The sequence below is a fragment of the Durio zibethinus genome, chromosome 11, assembly GCF_047325235.1.
Source record: "Durio zibethinus cultivar Kanyao isolate XHJ-2024 chromosome 11, ASM4732523v1, whole genome shotgun sequence".
NCBI lineage: Eukaryota > Viridiplantae > Streptophyta > Magnoliopsida > Malvales > Malvaceae > Durio > Durio zibethinus.
In genome coordinates, this window is record NC_143172.1 from 16,333,565 (window position 1) to 16,353,517 (window position 19,953).

Genomic DNA, 19,953 nt, shown 5'->3' on the forward strand with positions numbered 1-19,953 from the left:
AGACAGGCAACAATGAGAAGACCAAGAAGCCAAAGCAGAATCAGAATCAGAAAAAGATATTCGATCCTATATTGATGAAGCTTACTGCATTAGGTTTAGAACCACCTCCGGATATGCCAGAAGCGTTCAAGAATGTCATTGAAACCTTGGGTGGGGCTGAAATAAAGCCAGTTACACAAAAGTTTATAGAGGTTACTGATTTGAAGAGATCGCAGAATCGTTTGTCAATGACAACGAACCAAGTTAGGAGTAAGTTTTGAGTGAAGCTGAGGAAGACAAAGTCAAGAAGAGAAGAAAAACAGGGGTTGTCTTCGTAGAACCATGTTTTATGGTATCAAGGTTGCACTTGAGCAAGTGGGACATCGGAGTGAGCTTCTCTACTTATGTTTTCGAGACGGAGTGGAATGCTATTGTGAAGAACAATGCCGACAGTCTAAAGCCGAAGGCGGTTGTGCAGATTTCGTCGTTTCGCGTTTGACTGGAATCAAAGCTTGGTTTTGCCATGATCAAGGTTAGAGACGGGGAAGATAGTCACGTGATTGATTAGCCAATGAATTTAAGGTTCAAGTGACTAAGATTCTAGTAACAAATTAATGGAACAGCCGAAGGCCTTTTTTTTTCCCCATGAAACCCATTTTAATGTTTCAACAATCAGTAACTAGCTAGGTTTAGATTACTTTATGTTTGGGTATTCTTTTTTAATAGAATTTACTTTCTGCAACTGCAAGTAATTGATTTTATCTATGGGTTTTTACCTTTTAGTTGTTCAACTTAACGGTGAATGAAGAAGTAGAGCAAATCTTTAGTTTTGGTTCTGTTTTCCTCTGTTTTGTTCCTATATAAGAGTTGTTTTGTATTGTTATTGGTGTGATATTGTTGAATGCATTTACAAAGTCAGATATGCTGCTGCATTACTGGTTTCTGCATCACTGGATCCTGGGTTCTAGTCTTCTAGCTACTTCTGTTATCCCTTATTCTGTTATGTTCTCTCTTTTTCCCAACACCTTAAGTGATTCCCTTTTGGAATGTTGTATCTGCTTACAATTACAAACCAATTTATTTAAAGGATTTATCAGTCTATTGTGTTTTGATGGACATCAGCAAGACCCTTTGTCTTTTCGTGATTTTTAAGCATTGGGGGCAGTTTCCGTGCTGAAGTTAATAGCTTTTTTTTTTTTTTTGTCCTAGGCAAGATAGTGGATTAGAGGAGTTGAGTGGGGAAAGAAGGATGAGTCAGCTTGATAATATAAGTGTGTCCATGTCTTCTTGATGATGTTCCTTTTTCCTCTATCTGCTGCAACATGTGCTTCAACTTGGATATATATGCAGAAGTACTGCCATTACAAGATTAAATCCTCACACTTGAAGCCATTGTGTTATTCAGGTAGAAATAAAAATGTTAGTACAATACATATAATAAAGTCTGCTGTGCATTTTTCTCCTCATTTGCTTTGCTGTAGAAGAAATGGGGATAAAAAAAGGGCTGTTACTCCTTCACCATATCCCTTTTACCTTCTCAAATAACCAAATGGATTTTAAATCAGTTTCATAAGTAAAATGGCTTGAAATTCACAAGGGGAACAATTTTAATAGGACACATAAGCCCATATGCTAAAAAATATTACCCAATAAAAATCCTCCACGCGGATTTTCCCTCAAACTAAAATATATATATATATATATGTAAAAATAACTGAAGAAACATGGCGTGATTGATATAACCGACTTCCTTAGCGTGGCTAGAATCGACGCTGCAAAAACAATCCCGATATATCGGATTCCTTTCTACCTTTTAGATTGCCCCAATCTCTTTCTCTGTCTTCTCCCTTTTGCTGGTTTTGAATTGTTCGTAGTCGATTTCCATTTTTTTGAATTCTGGTTTTGCTGTTTTTTGTCGTTGCGGAAATTGAGAGATCGAAATTTTCGAAAATTTAAAATAAATATTATTATTAGTAGCAGTATTCTGTAGCGACTCGTTGACAATGCCGTCGATTTTAGTTTCCAAAGAGTGAGTCCTGAGTCGTCTCTCCATTTGTTTATACGTATTCGTGTATGCATGTATCGGATTCGTTTTCTGCATTTTTTTTATTGTTATACGGTCATTTCGCTTTTCTTATGGATTTTTAAGAGACTCTGTGATTGATTCAGGATTTTTTTAGGGATTGTTCTTAAGATGTTATTGGCAATTTTTTTGGGAAAACTAGTCAGGAGCTTTCACTAGCTGAATCAAGTTCAAGAAAAGGGAAAAATTAGTAATTAATAGTAGAAATCTCTGGGTATTATTTATATGAGAATTTTATAAAAATTGAACAATTCAAGAAATTTTGGCGGCTTTTCTGGGGTGAATTTTTATAGGAAAAGAAATAAAATAGTTACATTCATTGACAGTTTGCTCCTAGATGCCATATTGTGAAACCGTTTCTTTTTGTCATCAATAAACAAAAGGAATTTACTCATGGACAATGCCAGTACTGCATTCGGTTCCTCGATCGTAAAATCTGGAAAACAGATGAAGAGAAGAGAGAGAGAAAATGGGGATGAATTCAGTGAAATGGAGATATATCCTTATCATAAGCGGCACCATCCTCGGCGATATCCTGGGCTTCTACGTTGTGCACCGCGTCCAAGTTCGAACTCAACCACAAGGTCTTTACATATATATATATATATATTAATTTACTTTATAAATATTGTAAACTTTTGATATTTGTTTCGACAGGAGAAAAAGGAGGAGGGATTAAGGCAGTCCGAAATTGAATTGAAGAAAAAAGAGGAGCTAAATGAACTTGAAGATTCCCCTAGCTCTACCTCTTTTTACAGTTAAGCAAACTATTTCTCTATCCACTTTTCCACCTTGTTGCTCCGCCTGAAATGATATTAAGAAAATAGTGTCCATAATGCAAGCTTCATAATTGATTTTTCAGAGAAAAAAAATATATATATTTGAGGATAAATAGGGATTAAAGTTTTGTGTTAAAATAACCGGTGGTAGGAAATTTTTATTAGTTGCAAAAACGAAATGGAAAATTAGATAGATTACGTGAAGGAGAAAATTTATTCTCATGGGGAATAAGGATGATTAGGGTTTAAGAAGAAAGTTTCTCTAATCAGATAATGGAATTTTGGAATGCCATAAAAATTCTCTTTCCTTTTTGAGCATGCCAAAATGGTGAGAGTTTCATCATCATTCCGCTTGAACAAGACAGGAGGGAAAGGAAAAGATAAAAAGAACACTGAATTTAGATTTTAGAGGAATAGAAAATGATGCCCATTTTGCTTGTTCTTTGTCACAAAATTTGAAGTTTTGACTTTTCAAATAGCTGTTAAGCAACAGCCAAGGAGCTATACATAGAATTGAGTTTAGTCTGTGGCAATGAGCTGTCCCGGTGAGAAACAAACATTAAGAATTAGACAATGATTATACTGCTAACCTTTTTTGTGTCCTGGCATATTTTGAAGCATATTCCTATAGGCCATAAGCCACATTAAAGACGCAAAATCATGCTTCTCTCTCTCTCTCTCTCTCTATATATATATATATATATATATATAACTTTTGACAATCTGCATTAGCTTAGATATAACTTTCAGTTGTAATTTTTTCCCCTCTTAAAGCTATGTTCCTTGTGTTGTAGCAGTCATCTAGGACCATACTTGCTTTGACTTGTTTTCACGTTGTGAGTTAGGAGATCTGCCCATTTTGCTTACATTTCTATGTGTTCCAAGTTGATTTAATGAAGGATTAATTATGTTGTAGAGCAAGTTACCTGGAATGTGCTCCTTCTCCTTGTGCCCACATGCCCCATTGGTTGTCTTGAATCGGGAGTTGATTCACTAAGTTTGTTGTCAATGTGGCTTTTGTGCAGGGACATGCCCCGTAGGTGGTTAATCTACACAAATATTGTTCCATCTTCTCCAAAAAAAAAAAAACAAAGAAGGCAAAAAGTAGATGGGCCTTTCCAAAAAGAGGCCCAGTCGGCCTGTTCCCTCCACAATTTTCTCTTTCTTCCCGCCAGAGCTGAAATAATGATTTCTATTTTTCTCTTTCTCTAATTACTAAAAACAAAAATATTAATTAAAAGAAGAATCAATAAAATAAAATAATTAAAAAAAAATACAGGGAGCGAAGATGCAAACAGCAATTGAGTTATTCCAAGTACATTTAAGAATCGACATGAAGCGATCTCTTATTTGGATTGAAAAAGTTTAAGCAATGGCAGTATCTCCTCCTCCTTCTTCAACGTCCATGAAGAAGAGGAAGAAGAGCAACAACGCCAAAACTAAATCCAAGACAGTTCCATCCACCAACTCTGCTTCCTCAACTCACCCACAATCCAGTCCAAAGCGTCGTCGACGCAACAAATCCCCTGGAGTTCGACTCGTACATGGCCGAATCTACGATTCTCAGAATGGCAAGACTTGTCATCAGGTACTTCTTTTATTAGCCTCATGGGTTTCTCATTAAGTTTGTTGCTTTTTCTTGGGAAATTTACGTATGCTTGTTTGTTGAAAATTTTGGAGTAAAATGATGGCAGTGTAGACAAAAAACAGTGGATTTTGCAGCATCATGCAAGAGAAAGATTAAGGACAAGCAATGTACCATCCATTTTTGTCACAAATGCCTCTTGAACAGGTATTTTATTCACGTTCCCCATTCAGCTTTTTTACCTTGTTTTTAACATTCCAAGACTTGCCGGATCTTAGTCTGCAAGCAGACGAAATCCCATTGTCAAGATTCTTCATAGAACCTTTAAACTATCACATCTTCATAGAACCTTTAAACTAGCACATCTTCAAGTTTAATAATCAGTGACTTTTCACTTTATATTGTCATTTTATTTTTCTTTTTCTTATATTTGAAATATGATTAGCTGATTGTTTTTTTAAATGTCGATCAGATATGGAGAGAAGGCTGAGGAGGTGACATTGTTAAATGATTGGACTTGTCCTAGATGTAGAGGGATTTGCAACTGTAGTTTCTGCATGTCAGTCTTATGTTGTTGGCAAATTTATAAATTTAAATACCCAATTGCAAATATTTTCTTTGTTTCAGATCTTTAATTTTTGTTTTTTTTTTTTTTATAATCAAAATGGGAAATTTTGAATCTTGTAGGAAGAAGCGAGGTCACCAGCCTACTGGCATTCTTGTACATACTGCAAAGGCAAATGGGTATGCCTCAGTCTCGGATATGTTGCATCTTAAGGACTCTGAAGGTTCAGGTTCTCTAGAGACTGTTGATGCAGTTGTCTCTTCAAAAAAGAGAAAAGCTGCAGCTAAGGTTTGATTTGGATTTTTCATATGTTTTTTTGCTTCAAAGGTCTGCCATTAAAATTCTTGGGTATGTTTAGGGTTATGTTTTCCGAGAGAATGATCAATAATGAGGAATATAAATTCTGCTTTAATCCTTGCTATATAATTTTCAGAAAATAAGATAATTCAACTTACACTATGACAGTTTACAAGGTTTGGCACACTTAAAGGTCCTTTTTGGTTGAGTCTTAAATGATGATAAGAAGATATAAAAAGTTTCACTTTTTCCCTTTACCTTCATTTCCATGACAACTTTATAGGTACGTGTTTCTACTGATTATGAACTTTATAAAAGGAATGTTCATTAAACTTTTCTAACAGGAATCTGGAGTGAAAGAAACTGGCAATAGCAGAAGGGAAAGCAGTTTTAAAGGGCCAAATGGTTCAATACAAGCCAGTGATAAAAGGACTGCAACTAGAAATACCAAGTTGACAAGATCAAGGAACAAGAATAGTAAGGAAATTGCATCCCAAGGCTATGATACTGAAATCTCAACCCAAAAGATTAATCCTAAAAAACCTAAAATCTCCAAAGAGGCATCATACCAAGGAAAAGTGATTTACAACAGGAATGATACTATCCAGCTAATTAATCTGAAAATTCCTAAAATGCGTGACTGCGGAGAAGATGAAGTGCTGAACAATGCAGCTCCTGTAGCAAAGAACAAGCCAATTATTAAGTCTCCAACTCGTAAGATGAAAAATCTAAATGTCAAAAGCAAAGCTTCTGATGCTGAGATCCGACTGCCTCAAGGCTTATTATTAAACTGTATAGCTGGCATTGATTTACCTGTTGAGGATGTTGGCCATGCCTTGCAATTTCTAGAATTTTGTGAAGCTTTTGGAGAGGTAAACTTGTTATCTGTTTCATGTAGTATAAATCTTAATAGGGTAAAATATCAACTTTTTTAGCTCTAAATGCTCACTTAGTAATTTTGTTTGAGTTATTCCTGAAATTAAGAAATTGGCCTTTTTCACTTCTGCATGCTTGCATGTATCAAAATGCATTCAAGTATTCTCTTTTCTGCTTGAGTAATTTTTCTAAATCTTATAAAGAACTAAAATGCTTCTATCTAACTTGTTGGATAGCTTTGAAGATTTTCAATGGTGTATTTTCTTCAATGTTCTTGTTTTATTCATTTGAGGGACCACTTGATAGAATATTTTCAGTGAACCATTGTTAAATATGTTAAGCAGCTAGAACCTACTTAATGCATTTATTCCAGATTATTTTTGGGTTTTTTTATTAGCATTGAATGCATTACCTCTATACAACAACAACACACTAAGCCTTATATCCCATATTTTGGGGTCGGCAGTATGAAAAACCAAATAAGAGAATCAAATTAGGTTGTAGTTTGAATCCTCTTGCGCCACTCATTTCTATCAACAACCACCTTTTCATCTAATTCTTTAACCATCATATCATTTTTTATTACTTGCATCTATATCTTTCATGGTCTACCTCTAGATGTTTTGATCTCACCTAGATCTAGAGACTTGATTCTCCTAACCAGTGCACAGCTAGGCCTACGTTTCACATGTCCAAACCATCGCAAATGACCCTCTCTCATCTTCTTAGTGATTTACTTCTATATATTAATTAAAATGTCTTCAAAGCTATCTTCTTTTAATGTATCGTAGATTTACCTTATCTATAAAACTATATCTCTTTTGTAAAAATATCTACTTAAAATATATTTAGTATTTAGTTTTTTACTGCATATTAAACAATTTTCAGAGTATAAGTTCAATATTTGGGGAATTTAATACTAAATATTCAGCACTGTTATTTTTTAGTTTACCAAACAATACCTAAAAGGTTTACAAATTTTGCTCTGTTAATTTTTATTTAATTTTTGACTAAAATTTTGGAAAAAAAAGGAAAGAGGCAATTGTTTTTTGTTATTGATTTCTACCTATTAAAGTTTGTGAAGTACCTAATGTATTACATTGTGGTGCTTAATTCTCTTTGTGAATAACTGTGTGATATGTCCTTTTCATCTATTCCAAACCAGAGACATCAGATAAAATTTATATCTGCTTATTTCTGAGGTTATCATTTATTTATTGGTTGATTTTTAGGTTTTTAGTATGAGGAAAGGACAGTCTCAACTGTTACTTAGAGAGTTAGTTACTGGACAAAGTAAACGCAGACTACGCCATTCTTCACTTGTGCAGTTTCATATACAACTGCTCTCTGTGGTGCAAAAAGATTCAGGAAAAGAGTATGCATTTTTAACTAGATTCATAAAAAATTCAGTTCCTTCTTTTAGTTGGTATTGATCATCTGAACTAAATCTTTGTACAGGTATCCTTGCCTAAAGCAGAATTTAAGTGAAAATTCATGGTTGCAAGTTCTTAGAGAATACATCAGTAATTCACAATATCCGTTAAAGCAGCTGCTATTGGATTGTTTAGATGTGGGTGATGATGGATATGAGCAGTTAGATTCCTCAAAAAAATTTAGAATCTTAAACTTTCTGTGTGATGAAGCTCTCGGCACCACGTAAGTCGTGAAGTTCAATAAATTATGTTCATGTTTCTCTTTCTTTTCAGATTCTTTTGGAAATGTATGAATGAAAAGTCATACTTCTTCCTTCAGGGGTTTTAGGAGCTGGATTGATGAACAAAACTCAAAATTTGTTGACAAAGAAAAGAAAGCAAAAGTAGAACTTCTTGCTCAAAGGGAGAAGGTAATAGCATCAATATGGCAAATACCCTCAAGCTAATGCTAGTGTTAATGCCATAGTTAGTCTGATCATAATTCCTTTGAATAGGAGAGAAACATGGAAAAAGAGATGAAGAAGAAGTTGCAGGATGAGATAGCCAAAGCTATTCTCATGAAAAATGGTGCTCCTCTTTCCATTTCAGAGAATGAAGACCTTCTTTCTAGAATAAAGTCAGAAGTGGCTCAAACTCTTGAAGTAGCCCATACTCTTGCAAGTGCATTGGAAGTGTCGGAAACAGTGCTTGAGGGTATGTTCTGTATACATGTTGCAATTTTCACAAGCACTCTAGACTTTGTTTTTCCTTGTCACAACGTTTTTCTTTGAAGAGAAGTAAAGAACCATTTATCCTGAAAGAACGGACTCATTTCCTTTGTCCAGTTCTCAGCCTCTAAGAATTCTACAGTATACTGGGCAGAATCTTGTCCTGTTCTTAATGCTTAAGGATCAGAGAAACTTTGTATGGAAAGTCTTGCACTCCTGTCTTTCACAATACATGCAACATCAGAATTAGCAGTGGTCAACACTCAACAGCATCCTTTGCATTTTGGGGGCTGAATGACTGAGCCGCCCATTCAAACATGAGAAATCTAGGAAACCTACCACTGTAAACCTGGGCATATAAATAAGATAATGCCCATTGATAGTAGATGAAGAGATAACATGCTTGGGATCTCCATATAGTAATCAATATACCTAACTATTAAAGTAGAAGCTCTACAACTTTCCAATCCGCTATATTAGCACCTAGAAAAGAAAATTCTTAAAAAGAAATGCCTGTGTTGGCAACATATGAAACTGCCTGGCAAAAAGTGCAGGAGCAAGCAAGACCCCATTGAGAATGGAGTGACAGAATATTTACTCGATTGAGGATTACAAGCAAGGAGCTAATCTAAAGTTTAGAATATCCGGGGTTTTCAAGTTTCCTTGGAATGATAATAGTTGTGGACAAGAATTCCACAGCTGGATATTACCCTTAATCGAATCTCTGGTGCATAATAATCTGATAATAGCAATTCTAGGTGATGCTAAGAATACAAAATCAGAACCGGCCATTATAATCTGCTGTTCCCAAGTACTCAAGCTTCTAAGTCCAGTTATGATTGGTAAGTGTTCAGTACCGTGATAAATACGGTTCTTGATGTATTACAGAAGAAGCAAAGAGAATTGCGGCATTCATGTATGCGGAGGCCCATAAATTAGAACACTCCTTGGGTGAATTTAAAACTGGGCTGTAAATAGTATACTCTAGTTGTTTGGCCAATATGCCATATAGAATATTTCTTTAGTAATCTCTCAAAATTATTTGCACCCTCTTTACCATAAATATGGTTTCTTGGCATCCTTTTATGGGTTACTATTCTCAATTTGAATATTATGAGGATGCTTAGCATTTTGTAGTACCTGGTGATTGTACTAAAAAATTTCTAAGGGTCATAATGCCTTTGGAAACAATAGAAGCCTAAAAAAGTGTCTATTTGATCTTTTAAAAATAAATTTCAGTTTTTTGCTTATGTGCATAAGAATCTCTTCATATCCTAATATAATGCTGCAAAGTTCTTTGCTTTATGAGTGTTTGTCAATCCATGCTTGTCTGAGCATTGGTTTCTTGTGGAGCACTCATCATAAGATGCAATTTTAAGCGATTGCTGGAGTCTTATCTTTCAGTGTTACTGTCATAGACTGCATTATATCGTTGTTCACAACTCTTCCTGAAGTGGATTCATTGTGGTTCATATGCACTTGTTACTACAGTCATTTCTTTAGTTGCACATAATCAAACTGTCTGCTGACTTTGTTCTCGACTCACTTGCCCTAATTGATATTAATATGAACTTCTAACTTTTTTTTTATTTAATTCTTTGGGATCTCAGATAGAAAGCTTTTAAAATAAATGTGTGGAGTAAGCATCTTAATTAGCCCGTAGATGATACTGTTCTTACATTATCACTTGAAGAAATTTGGTTAATGGAGCAAATGATATTTCAACACCTTGAAACTGATCCTAACACAAATGATAATCTTTACTAAAACTGAATATCTACCCTTTCCGCTTGCCTCTGTGCTTGTTATATGGGCCTTAATTATTGTATAAATGAATCCTAATGCACATAATTCAGTTGACATATTTTACTTTGCAATTGATGCCCAAAGAGGACTCGCGATCAGATGCTGTTAGATTAGAGCCTGTGGAAAAATGAGAGTATATTGAAAAACTTGTGTATAGAATCATACAAACACCATAGATTTAAATATAACTAACCAGAGGGTAAACTAGGAAACCAAATATTCCTAAATTTGATCCCTATAATTAAGGAATTGTCTATCTTGATATTCTGTCCTTAATTTTAGAGATACAAATTCTCAATTTTAGGGATATAGATATATACAGATTACAATCAGCAGATTACAGAATACAATCACTTGTAACTAAATGTTTTCCCACACTCCCCCTCAAGCTGGTGAATAGGTGTTTTTCATTTCTAGCTTGGAAATAATTTCTTGAAATGTTGCACTGTTGAGGCCTTTAGTCAACACATTTGCAAGTTGACCCTTGGTTGATACATATGGGGTGCAAATCAATCCACTGTCTAATTTTTCCTTTATGAAGTGTCGGTCTACTTCAATGTGTTTTGTTCTGTCATATTGCACAGGATTGTGTCCAATGCTTATTGCAGATTTGCTATCACAGTAAAGTCTCATTGGTCCATCCCATTTGATCTTCAAGTCTTCTAGAATAATCTTTAACCATAGTAGTTCACAAATTCCATGAGTCATTGCCCTAAACTCTGCTTCAGCACTTGATCTTGTCACCACATTCTGTTTTTTACTCCTTCAAGTTAGAAGATTATTACCTAGAAAAGTGCAGTAGCCTGAGGTAGATTTTCTGTCAGTTATTGAACTTGCATAATCAGCATCTATATATGCCTCTAGTACCAACCTTGAATTTCTTTTAAACAAGATACCTCTCCTAAGATTGACCTTCAAATAGTGTAGTACACAGTAGACAGCCTATAGGTGTACTTTTTTAGGACTATGCATAAATTGACTTATCACACTCACAGCACATGTTATGTCAGGTTTAGTATGTGAAAGATAAATAAGTCTTCAAACTAATCTCTAGTACATTTTCCTATCTACAGCAGCATCTTCATTAACTTCTCCAAGCTTATGATTAGGATCTATAGGGGTACTTGCAGGTTTACATACGAGCTTCCTAGTTTTTTTCAAAAGATCCATTACATATTTTTGTTATGAGATAAAATACCATGACGTGAGTGGGCTACTTCAATTCCTAGGAAGTATTTCAATCTCCCTAGCTTTTTTATCTCGAATTTTTTGGCCAAACATTGTTTTAGAGGCTTTCTTTCTTTTTCATCATCTCCAGTTACAGTTATATCATCAACATATGCTAATAGAACTGTGACCTTTCTTGAATCTGAGTGCTTGATAAACAGTGTGTGATCCCTTTGACTCTGTTTATATTCCATTCCTAGCATCACTTTGGCAAATCTCCCGAACCAGGCCCTAAGAGACTGTTTAAGGCCATATAAAGCCTTTTTCAGCTTGCATACTTTTTTTGCTTCTAGATGACCCTCAAATCTCGGTGGAACTTTCATATATATTTCTTCTTCCAAATCATCATGTAAAAAGGCATTCTTTACATCAAATTGTTGAAGTTGTCAATTGTAATTTGCCGCCAAGGATAATAAAATAGTAATTGTATTCATCTTGGCAACTGGAGCAAAAGTTTCTTGATAATTCACTCCATAAGTTTGAGTGTAGCCTTTAGCCATCAGCTTGGCCTTGTATCTTTCAATAGTACCATATGCCTTATACTTTACAGTGAAAACCCATTTACACCCAACTGGATGTTTTCTTGCAGGCAACTCTATCAGTTCTCATGTCTTATTTTTCTCTAAGGCTTTCATTTTTATTTTCATCGCCTACCTTCATTGCTCGTTGGATAATGCCTTAGATAATGTAGTTGGAATAGAAATAGTATTTAAGCTCACAAAAAAATTTTTATGGGATGGTGAAAACTTTTCAAATGACACAAAATTAGAGATTGGGTATAATGGATGTTTAGTACATTCTCTAGTTCCTTTCCTAATGGCAATAGGTAGATCATAATCACTAATTTTAAGAGAGTCGTGCTCATTTTGAGAAATAGAATCAGAGACTGTAATTACCTCATTTTCAGAGTTAGGATCAGGTTCTTGGATTTGCACTGGTTCAGGAGCTGGAACTTTTTTTCTTGAGTACACCTGAAATTCTTTCACAGAATCAAGAATAGTTTACCTTTGTCATTTCTTTCTAAACAATCTTTCAATAAAGACAAAATTTTGCTTTATCATTTTTGTCTTGGAACTTTGAGAAACATGTTTCCTTCTTTATTCAAAGGATTAAACATTGAAGATTTTCATTGTGATGTTTGTGAACTTGCAAAACACGGACGTGTATCTTTTCTAATTAGTGACAAAAGAAGTTCTATTCTTTTTTACTTGATTCATAGTGACATTTGGGGTCCTTTTATAGTTCCTAATATTTCTGGGGTAAGATGGTTTGTTTCATTCATAGATGATTGTACCAGGGTTTTTTGGGTTTTTTTACTTAAATCCAAATCAGATGTGAATAGTGTGTTTTTTAGCTTCCAAAACATGATCTAAAATCAATTTGGAGTGAGAATCAAGAGATTAGGTCTGATAATGTAAGAGACTATTTCAACCAGAGTCTATCCACCTATTTCCAAAATGAGGGGATTATCCATGAGTCATCTTGTGTTAATATTTCATAGCAAAATGGAGTGGCAGAGAGAAAAAACAGTCATTTACTAGTCACAACCCCAGCCTTCCTTTTTCAAGCAAATGTGCCCAAATCTTACTGGGGGAAGTTGTTCTCACTGTTACACACACATTACAATTAGGTTACTTTCAAGGGTTTTGGGATTTAAAACTCCTACGTAACTACTCTCACAATTCTATTCCAACCTTAATACCACAAACAACCTCACACCTAGGATATTCGGTTGTGCATCATTTGTTCATGTTAAGTGTATCTTTGTGGCGTATTCATCAACTCAAAAAGGGTATAAGTTCTATCATCCTCCTATCAAAAAATTTTATGTGTCTGCAGATGTCACTTTTGAAGAAAGTAAACCATTTTTTACTCAACCTTATCTTCAAGGGAGACATCATTTATAGAAGATAAGGATAAAAACTTCTTTTTGCTTGACTTGCCATCCTCTTCCAAAACAGTTTCACCCATTAATTCTTTTGAGCCTAAACCCATTTTTTCAGAGTTCAAGTCAAACACTAATTCTAAATCTGAACTCATTCCAAACACAAAAGTTGTGACTAAGGATAATACTATTCTTGATATTACTTATGTTGTTGGATGTCTCAAGATAGTATAATCCATCCTTCTCTTTAGCAAGTCCAATCCTCTTTCTCGAACCTTGGTCTTGAAATTCACAGTAAAAAGGATAAAAAGTCACATTGCAGTTCATATCTCTAGTAAGTCTTTGTATAGATATCAGATTAGTAGACAATCTAAGAACATGAAGAACATTTTTAAGAACGAATGAGAGATTAATTTGAAAATCTCTTAATCCTGCCACTGTAGTAAGTGAACCATCTGCAACAGTAATTTTCTTATTACCAGGACATAGGGTATATGTATTAAACTTTTGTGAAGAATGTGTCAAGTGGTCTGTGGCTCCTGAGTCAATGACCCAAAAACTCTTAATGGACTTATCCGAGACATTTAATCCATGAAAATTAGAGACTTTACCTGCACTAGAGTCCTTACCTGAGTGTGCCAAGGAGCATACACCAATAGCCTTTTCAAGAGTTCCCAATAGGCTTCTCAGTTTCTCAATCTCTTTTTTATCCAACTCTCTTTGTTCCTGAGACTTCTCTTGGTTTAACTCCATTGCAGTCATGTGAGCTTGTCCTTGATTTCTTGGTTGTCCTCTTTTATAACCCCATTCTTTGCTTGAAGTTGAAGGTTTTCCATGTAGTTTCCAGCAACAATCTCTGGTGTGCCTTGGCTTCTTGCAATAGGTGCACCAAAGATTGTCGCGATTTGAAGTTTTAGTCGAATCACCTTTCCCATTCTCACTGACTGGTAATTGTTCTAAGCTTTGGTTTTTCCCACCATTAGAGACCATAGCAAATCCTTCTACATGCACACTGTCAAGCATCCATCACTCCTCTTCTGTTCTTTTCTGCTCTAACCATGGATATCACTTCATTTAAAGAAGGCAGATCCTGTTTTCCCAGAATTTGGACTGTGATTTGATCAAACTCAACATTCAGTCCAGCAAGAAAATCATAGACTCGATCTTTTTCAATAAATTTCTTCAAAGTTGTTGCATCTTCATTGCACTTCATTTCTATGCACCGATAGTGATCCATCTCTTGCCAAAGATTTTTAAGAAGAATAGCATACTCTGTGACTGACTTATTCCCTTGTTTGAGAGCTGCAGTCTTGATCTTTACCTCATAGACTTGAGCAGCATCTTTAACTTTGGAATAGGTTTGATGAATTGATTCCCAAATGTCTTTGGCTGTGGACAAAAACATACAAGTGTCACTAATATCTGGTGTCATAGAATTCCACAGCCATGACATAACCATAGAATCCTCTTCATCCCAAGCCTCAAATTTTGGATCTTCTTTCTCAAGACCAGTGCCAAGAAGATGGCTCAATTTTCCTTTCCCTTTTAGAAAGGTTTGAACCAACTGGGACCACTTAAAGTAGTTCTTTCCATTCAATCTGTATGCAGCTTGGATATTCTGTAGTTCCCTTGTGGTTTGACCAGTTGTTACTTCTCCAAATCGAATAGTAGCAGCAGATTCTGCTATTTCTGACATGGTTACCTTTCTCAGGACTGAAACGAGTATAGGCAGTGAAGGCAAAAAATAAATAAATAAATAAAAGTATAACAGACTTAACAGAATTTGGCTATGAAGGCCTAAAAAAATTCAGCAATGAAGGCTGAAAAATTTTCTTCCCAAGAAGAGCCTAAAGCTCTGATACCATGTGGAAAAATGAGAGTATATTGAAAAACTTGTGTATAGAATCATACAAACACCATAGATTTAAATACAACTAACTAGAGGGTAAACTAGGAAACTAAATATTCCTAAATCTGATCCCTATAATCAAGGAATTGTCTATCTTGATATTCTGTCTTTAATTCTAGAGATACAAATTCTCAATTTTAGGGATACAGATATACACAGATTACATCAGCAGTTTACAGAATACAACCACTTGTAACTAAATGTTTTCCCACAGAGCCAATATTTTGGGATGGCCGCAGTCACAAATTATACAAATTCTGGAGATTGAGAGGCTACTCTGGTGAAGCAGATGTTCTGCTTCAAGGTTTGTCTTTTACTTAATAATCCAATATTCGAATTTATTCAGCTTATCAACCAAATCGCAATTTGATTTGTTTCCATTAATGTGTAGATATTGAGGGCAGAGATTCAGTTGCAGCTAAAGAAATATGGTATACCTACAGCACTGAACAGAAAGCTACCATTGAGAAATATATTTCATCTGTCAGGTATCAAAAGTGATTGACTTTATCCTCCTCCCTTTTTTGTCAAATTTGTCCTTTCAGACTTGATCATGGAAATTTTATATAGCAGATTAACTGGTAGCTGCAACTGAAAGTTAGTAGGCTATACATATAGATTTGCAGAATGGATCATTTAAAACTAAATATATCAGAAGTGATCAGATTGATTTCCATGTCTCCTAATTTTATTTATTTGACTATAGCTGATGTGGTTATAGGGAGGCCCAAACATGTATTATACCCTAGGATAATACCGCTGTGAATTTTTCATGGGGAGAATTGCATCTTATGCTATTATTAGGGTATGTTATGGTGACTGGAACCCCAGTGATGTCGGGAGTTCACTCTCTGAGGGTGTAGGGTGAACCTCCTGGCCAAGCCTCAGGTTAAGTATTAAAAGTTTTCTGACCAGTGGTAGATACTTTTAATTACATTGTGCTTGAAAGTTAAAGTTGGCGGAGAGGGAGATTTGAACTAAATATCTCCTTAACTAGCAGCTAGAAATAGAGGATTTTGTATATATTTGTTACTAGCAGCTAGAAATAGAGGATTAGTAACAATTTTCCTATTTTCCTTGGATGTTCTGGGAATGGTTCTGTTTGTTGAATCCTGCATAAGGGATTTCATCAAGATCGGGTGTCCATTCTTTAATTAAGTGCTTGTTATTGGTTATTCAAGCATTCTATAAAACTATTATTTACATTTTTTGGTAATTTCTTTGCAGGACGCAGAGGAAATGAGGCAAGCAATATGCCTCGTATGATTTCAGGAAATATTACAGTTACTGTACAATGTTATCTATTAACTCCAAACTCTTCAGGAGAGCAAATCGTTTTGTATACCAATGTTGAGGGCATAATTTTGCCCTCTTTTGTCGAGGCAAGCCTTTGGTTCTTGTCCACTTAATGACCCTCATTGTATGTTTCCATGTTTTCTCAATGTGTGCCATTCAAGACACTCCCAAACCCAAAGTCTCGTGCGGTTTACCTTATAAAGCATCTCAACATGGAGGGAATGAATGGAATGGTAAAAAAATAACAATGAATGATCCTTTTTTTCCTTGTTTGGATGCCCGAGGAAAATGAATAATAGTTATCCACTCAGCTGGAGCTCCTTGCCAACACACAACTGTGGGTGGTTCTCCGGCGAGGGATGCGGTTGTGCTCTTGAGAAACATCCTCCTACCTGCAAATGGCAAAGAGAGTAGGAAAGAGTAAATGCTTAATTATCAGTGTCTAAACCTCCTACTTGCAAACGGCAAAGAGATTAGGAAAAAGTAAATGCTTAATTATCAGTGTCTAAATGATGACCGCAATTTGAAATGCTGGCATCTATTTATCTGTCTACCATTCTCTCTCTCTCTCTCTCTCTCTCTCTCTATATATATATATATATATATATATATATATATACACACACATACATACATATATAGTCCTCATTTGTGGCACTCATTTGCAAGGTCGCACGCTTTCCCGAAATCCTCAGTTCAAAATTGCAGTTCACTGGCCGAAATCAATAGCTCCAGTCATCTTCTCAATTTCCGGAATAACCATTTCAGTGTCGTCCAATGCTTCTTCCCAAGAAAAAGACTGCTTGAAAAATCTCTTTACCATTTGTCAGAGCCTAAGCATGATTGGAGTTGGGATCAAAGAGACGAGAAGATAAAAGGCAAAGAGAGAATATAAGGAGAATGAGAGACGAGAATTTAACCTTTTCATTCATATATCGTGATCGTTACAATGATGAGAGCTATATAGCACTATGTGACAGTAAATTTTATAACTGAATTGTAAATAATGACAAAAAATAACAGCTGTTATAACAGACTGACTCCTAGCATCCAATACAATTTATTTATGTAGACTCTTCCGTGATTAGCCTCGAAGTTAGCCAATAACGGTCATTTAACGCACAACTTCTTTGTCAGCTTCTTTTCACACTCAGCCCCATTCTGCCAGCTTTAGGCTCCATTTTTTATTCTAGCTTCATCTCCTTTTCTAAATTCATGACAATACCCTCGCTTCATTGGATCCTTGCCTCTAAGAATCAAAAGATTAAAATTGTGATTTCAGCACCGTGTAGTCCTCCCAGGTTGCATTCTCAGGTCTAAGATTGGACCCACTATTAGAAGTTGGATGACCGTTTGGTTATTCCTTTTGACCATTCTTTTACCGAGTACCTTAGCAAGATACACTAATGGTTGAACTTTTTCATTCACTCCTGATGGAGCTAAACTTGGTACTGCCTAGTTTCCAACTTTCTTCTTTAACAGACTAACATGAAAGACAGGATGAATTTTTTATGTGGGAGGCAATTGAAGTTTATAAGCTACTGAACCAATCTTAGCTAAAACAGTATAGGGACCATAATATCTCGAGGAAAGCTTTAAATTCTTTCTCAGAGCTAAATATGTTTCTTTGTAAGTTTGAAGTTTTAGGTAAACCTCATCATCGATTTGAAACTCCCTTTCATTTCGATTTCTATCTGTATAGTACATAATTCTTTGTTGAGCCTTCCCCAATTGATCAATCAACAGCTTGCTCACTTGGTCCCTGTCTCGAAGTAGCTCTTCCACTGTTGACACTTGAGCTTGGCTATTGACATCCCAATTCCAATTAGGTGGCTTATATCCATATAGTGCCTGAAAAAGAGTCCAACTTAAAGCAATGTGGAAACAGTTGTTGTACCACCACTCAGCAAGAGGTACCTATTGTGGCCAGGTTTAGGGTTTTAAACGACACATGCATCTCAAGGATTGCTCTAGGCAACGGTTGACTCTTTCAGTTTCACCATCAGATTATGGATCGTATGCTGTTGTGAGTTGTATATTTGTTCCCAATAATTTCATCAATTCCTATTAGAATAAGTTGGTGAATACTTTGTCCTTATCTGAAATGGTAGCTTTTGGCGTTCCATGGAGTTTGTGTACTTGATTCAAATATATCTTTGCGACTTTAGATGCTGTATAAGGGTGAGAAAGAGATATACAAAGTGGTCATACTTGGTAAACTTATCAATGATCACCAATATGCAGTTGAATTTCTGTGACAGTGGAAAACCTTCTATGAAATCCCTAGTAACTACCTCCCAAGCTTGTGTGGGGATGGTAATGGGTTGCAATAGACCAGGATAGGGAACATTGTCATCTTTATTCTTCTGACATTTATCACATTGTTGAACGTGCTTTCGGATTTGTTTCTTCATTACTGGCCGGTAGAAATGAAGCTTAATCCTACAATAGGTAGTTTGACCTCCAGAATGCCCTTTTTGGGGTGAGTCATGCATCTTCTATCACCTTCTCCCTTGATTGGTTATGGCTTCCTGTATATACCTTTCCTTTAAACTTGAGAATACCATTATTATAAGAGTAGTGATTAGATGTTGGGGCTTGAACTACTATCGCCTTAATTTGTTCCTGAGCTGTAACATCATCAACGTAACTTTGTTCCACTTCTTTTACCCATCCTGGCCTTATAGTGGTAGAATGCAAACTATAGCTATGTGCCTCTTCATATTGTCTTAAAAAAGCATCTACCACCATGTTCGTTTTGCCCTTCCCGTATTGTATTGTATAATCTAATCTCAAAAGTTTTGTTAACCCTTTTTCTGGATGGTTGTAGTTAACTTTTGCTCTAATAGGTGCTTCAAGAGTTCATGATTAGTTTTTATAACAAATGGCCCCCCTTCTAAATAATGTCTCCACTACTGCACAGCCATAAGAATGACCGAGTACTATTTCTCGTATATAGATAAGTCTTAAGTGTTTAGATCCTAAAGCTTTATTCAGATAAGCTATAGGTCTTCCATTATAAGATAACAGAACCTCAATACCTACTCCACTAGCATCAGTCTCGAGACAAAATGGCTAAGTCAGGCAGTGCCAAAACAGAAGTAGCAGATGTAGGTTCCTTTAACTGTTGAAAAGTTGTTATTGCAGTAGATGTCCAACTAAACCCATCATCAAAGGCTTACTGATCACTCCATAGTTTCTGATAAATTTCTTGTAATAACCAGTTAAGCCTAAGAATCCCCTCAACAATTTCAAGCTTTTTGGTAGCTGCCAGTTCTGTATAATTTACATCTTGGCAGGATTGGTGGAGACTCCTTGTACTGAGATATTTCAAAGATATTCAACCTGTTTTTGACCAAAGAAGCATTTGCTTCTTTTTGCATACAACTGATTCAATCTTAAAGTATCAAGTACGATTTCTCGAAGCTCCGCATGCTTTGTCAAGTTAGAACTATAAACAAAGATATCATAAAAAAAACCTAGAACAAATTTCCTCAAGTAAGGAGAAAATATATCATTCATCAAG

General features: G+C 35.5%; 2 protein-coding genes and 1 pseudogene across 6 annotated transcripts; 2 read left to right on the forward strand and 1 right to left on the reverse strand.

The window, feature by feature from the left end:
• Positions 1 to 1,722: 1,722 nt before the first annotated feature.
• Positions 1,723 to 4,115, forward strand: LOC149516154 (uncharacterized). Its single transcript, XM_089768097.1, has 3 exons — positions 1,723 to 2,627; positions 2,720 to 2,819; positions 3,867 to 4,115. The coding sequence occupies exons 1-3, from the start codon at positions 2,532 to 2,534 to the stop codon at positions 3,887 to 3,889; spliced, it is 219 nt and encodes a 72-aa protein (XP_089624223.1). The 5' UTR covers positions 1,723 to 2,531; the 3' UTR covers positions 3,890 to 4,115.
• Positions 3,903 to 16,597, forward strand: LOC111291471 (uncharacterized). Of its 5 annotated transcripts, none has more exons than XM_022883259.2 (12): positions 3,903 to 4,429; positions 4,536 to 4,633; positions 4,899 to 4,985; positions 5,114 to 5,279; positions 5,633 to 6,160; positions 7,397 to 7,539; positions 7,623 to 7,820; positions 7,926 to 8,007; positions 8,092 to 8,290; positions 15,346 to 15,435; positions 15,523 to 15,619; positions 16,359 to 16,597. In XM_022883259.2, the coding sequence occupies exons 1-12, from the start codon at positions 4,214 to 4,216 to the stop codon at positions 16,372 to 16,374; spliced, it is 1,920 nt and encodes a 639-aa protein (XP_022738994.2). In that variant the 5' UTR covers positions 3,903 to 4,213; the 3' UTR covers positions 16,375 to 16,597. The 5 variants fall into 5 exon arrangements, with proteins under 5 accessions (XP_022738994.2, XP_089624220.1, XP_089624221.1 ...); XM_089768095.1 differs by having other exon boundaries at positions 3,910 to 4,429; positions 4,541 to 4,633; positions 7,917 to 8,007; XM_022883258.2 differs by having other exon boundaries at positions 3,912 to 4,429; positions 7,917 to 8,007.
• On the reverse strand, positions 8,561 to 15,338 carry LOC149516155 (uncharacterized; annotated as a pseudogene).
• Positions 16,598 to 19,953: the final 3,356 nt, after the last annotated feature.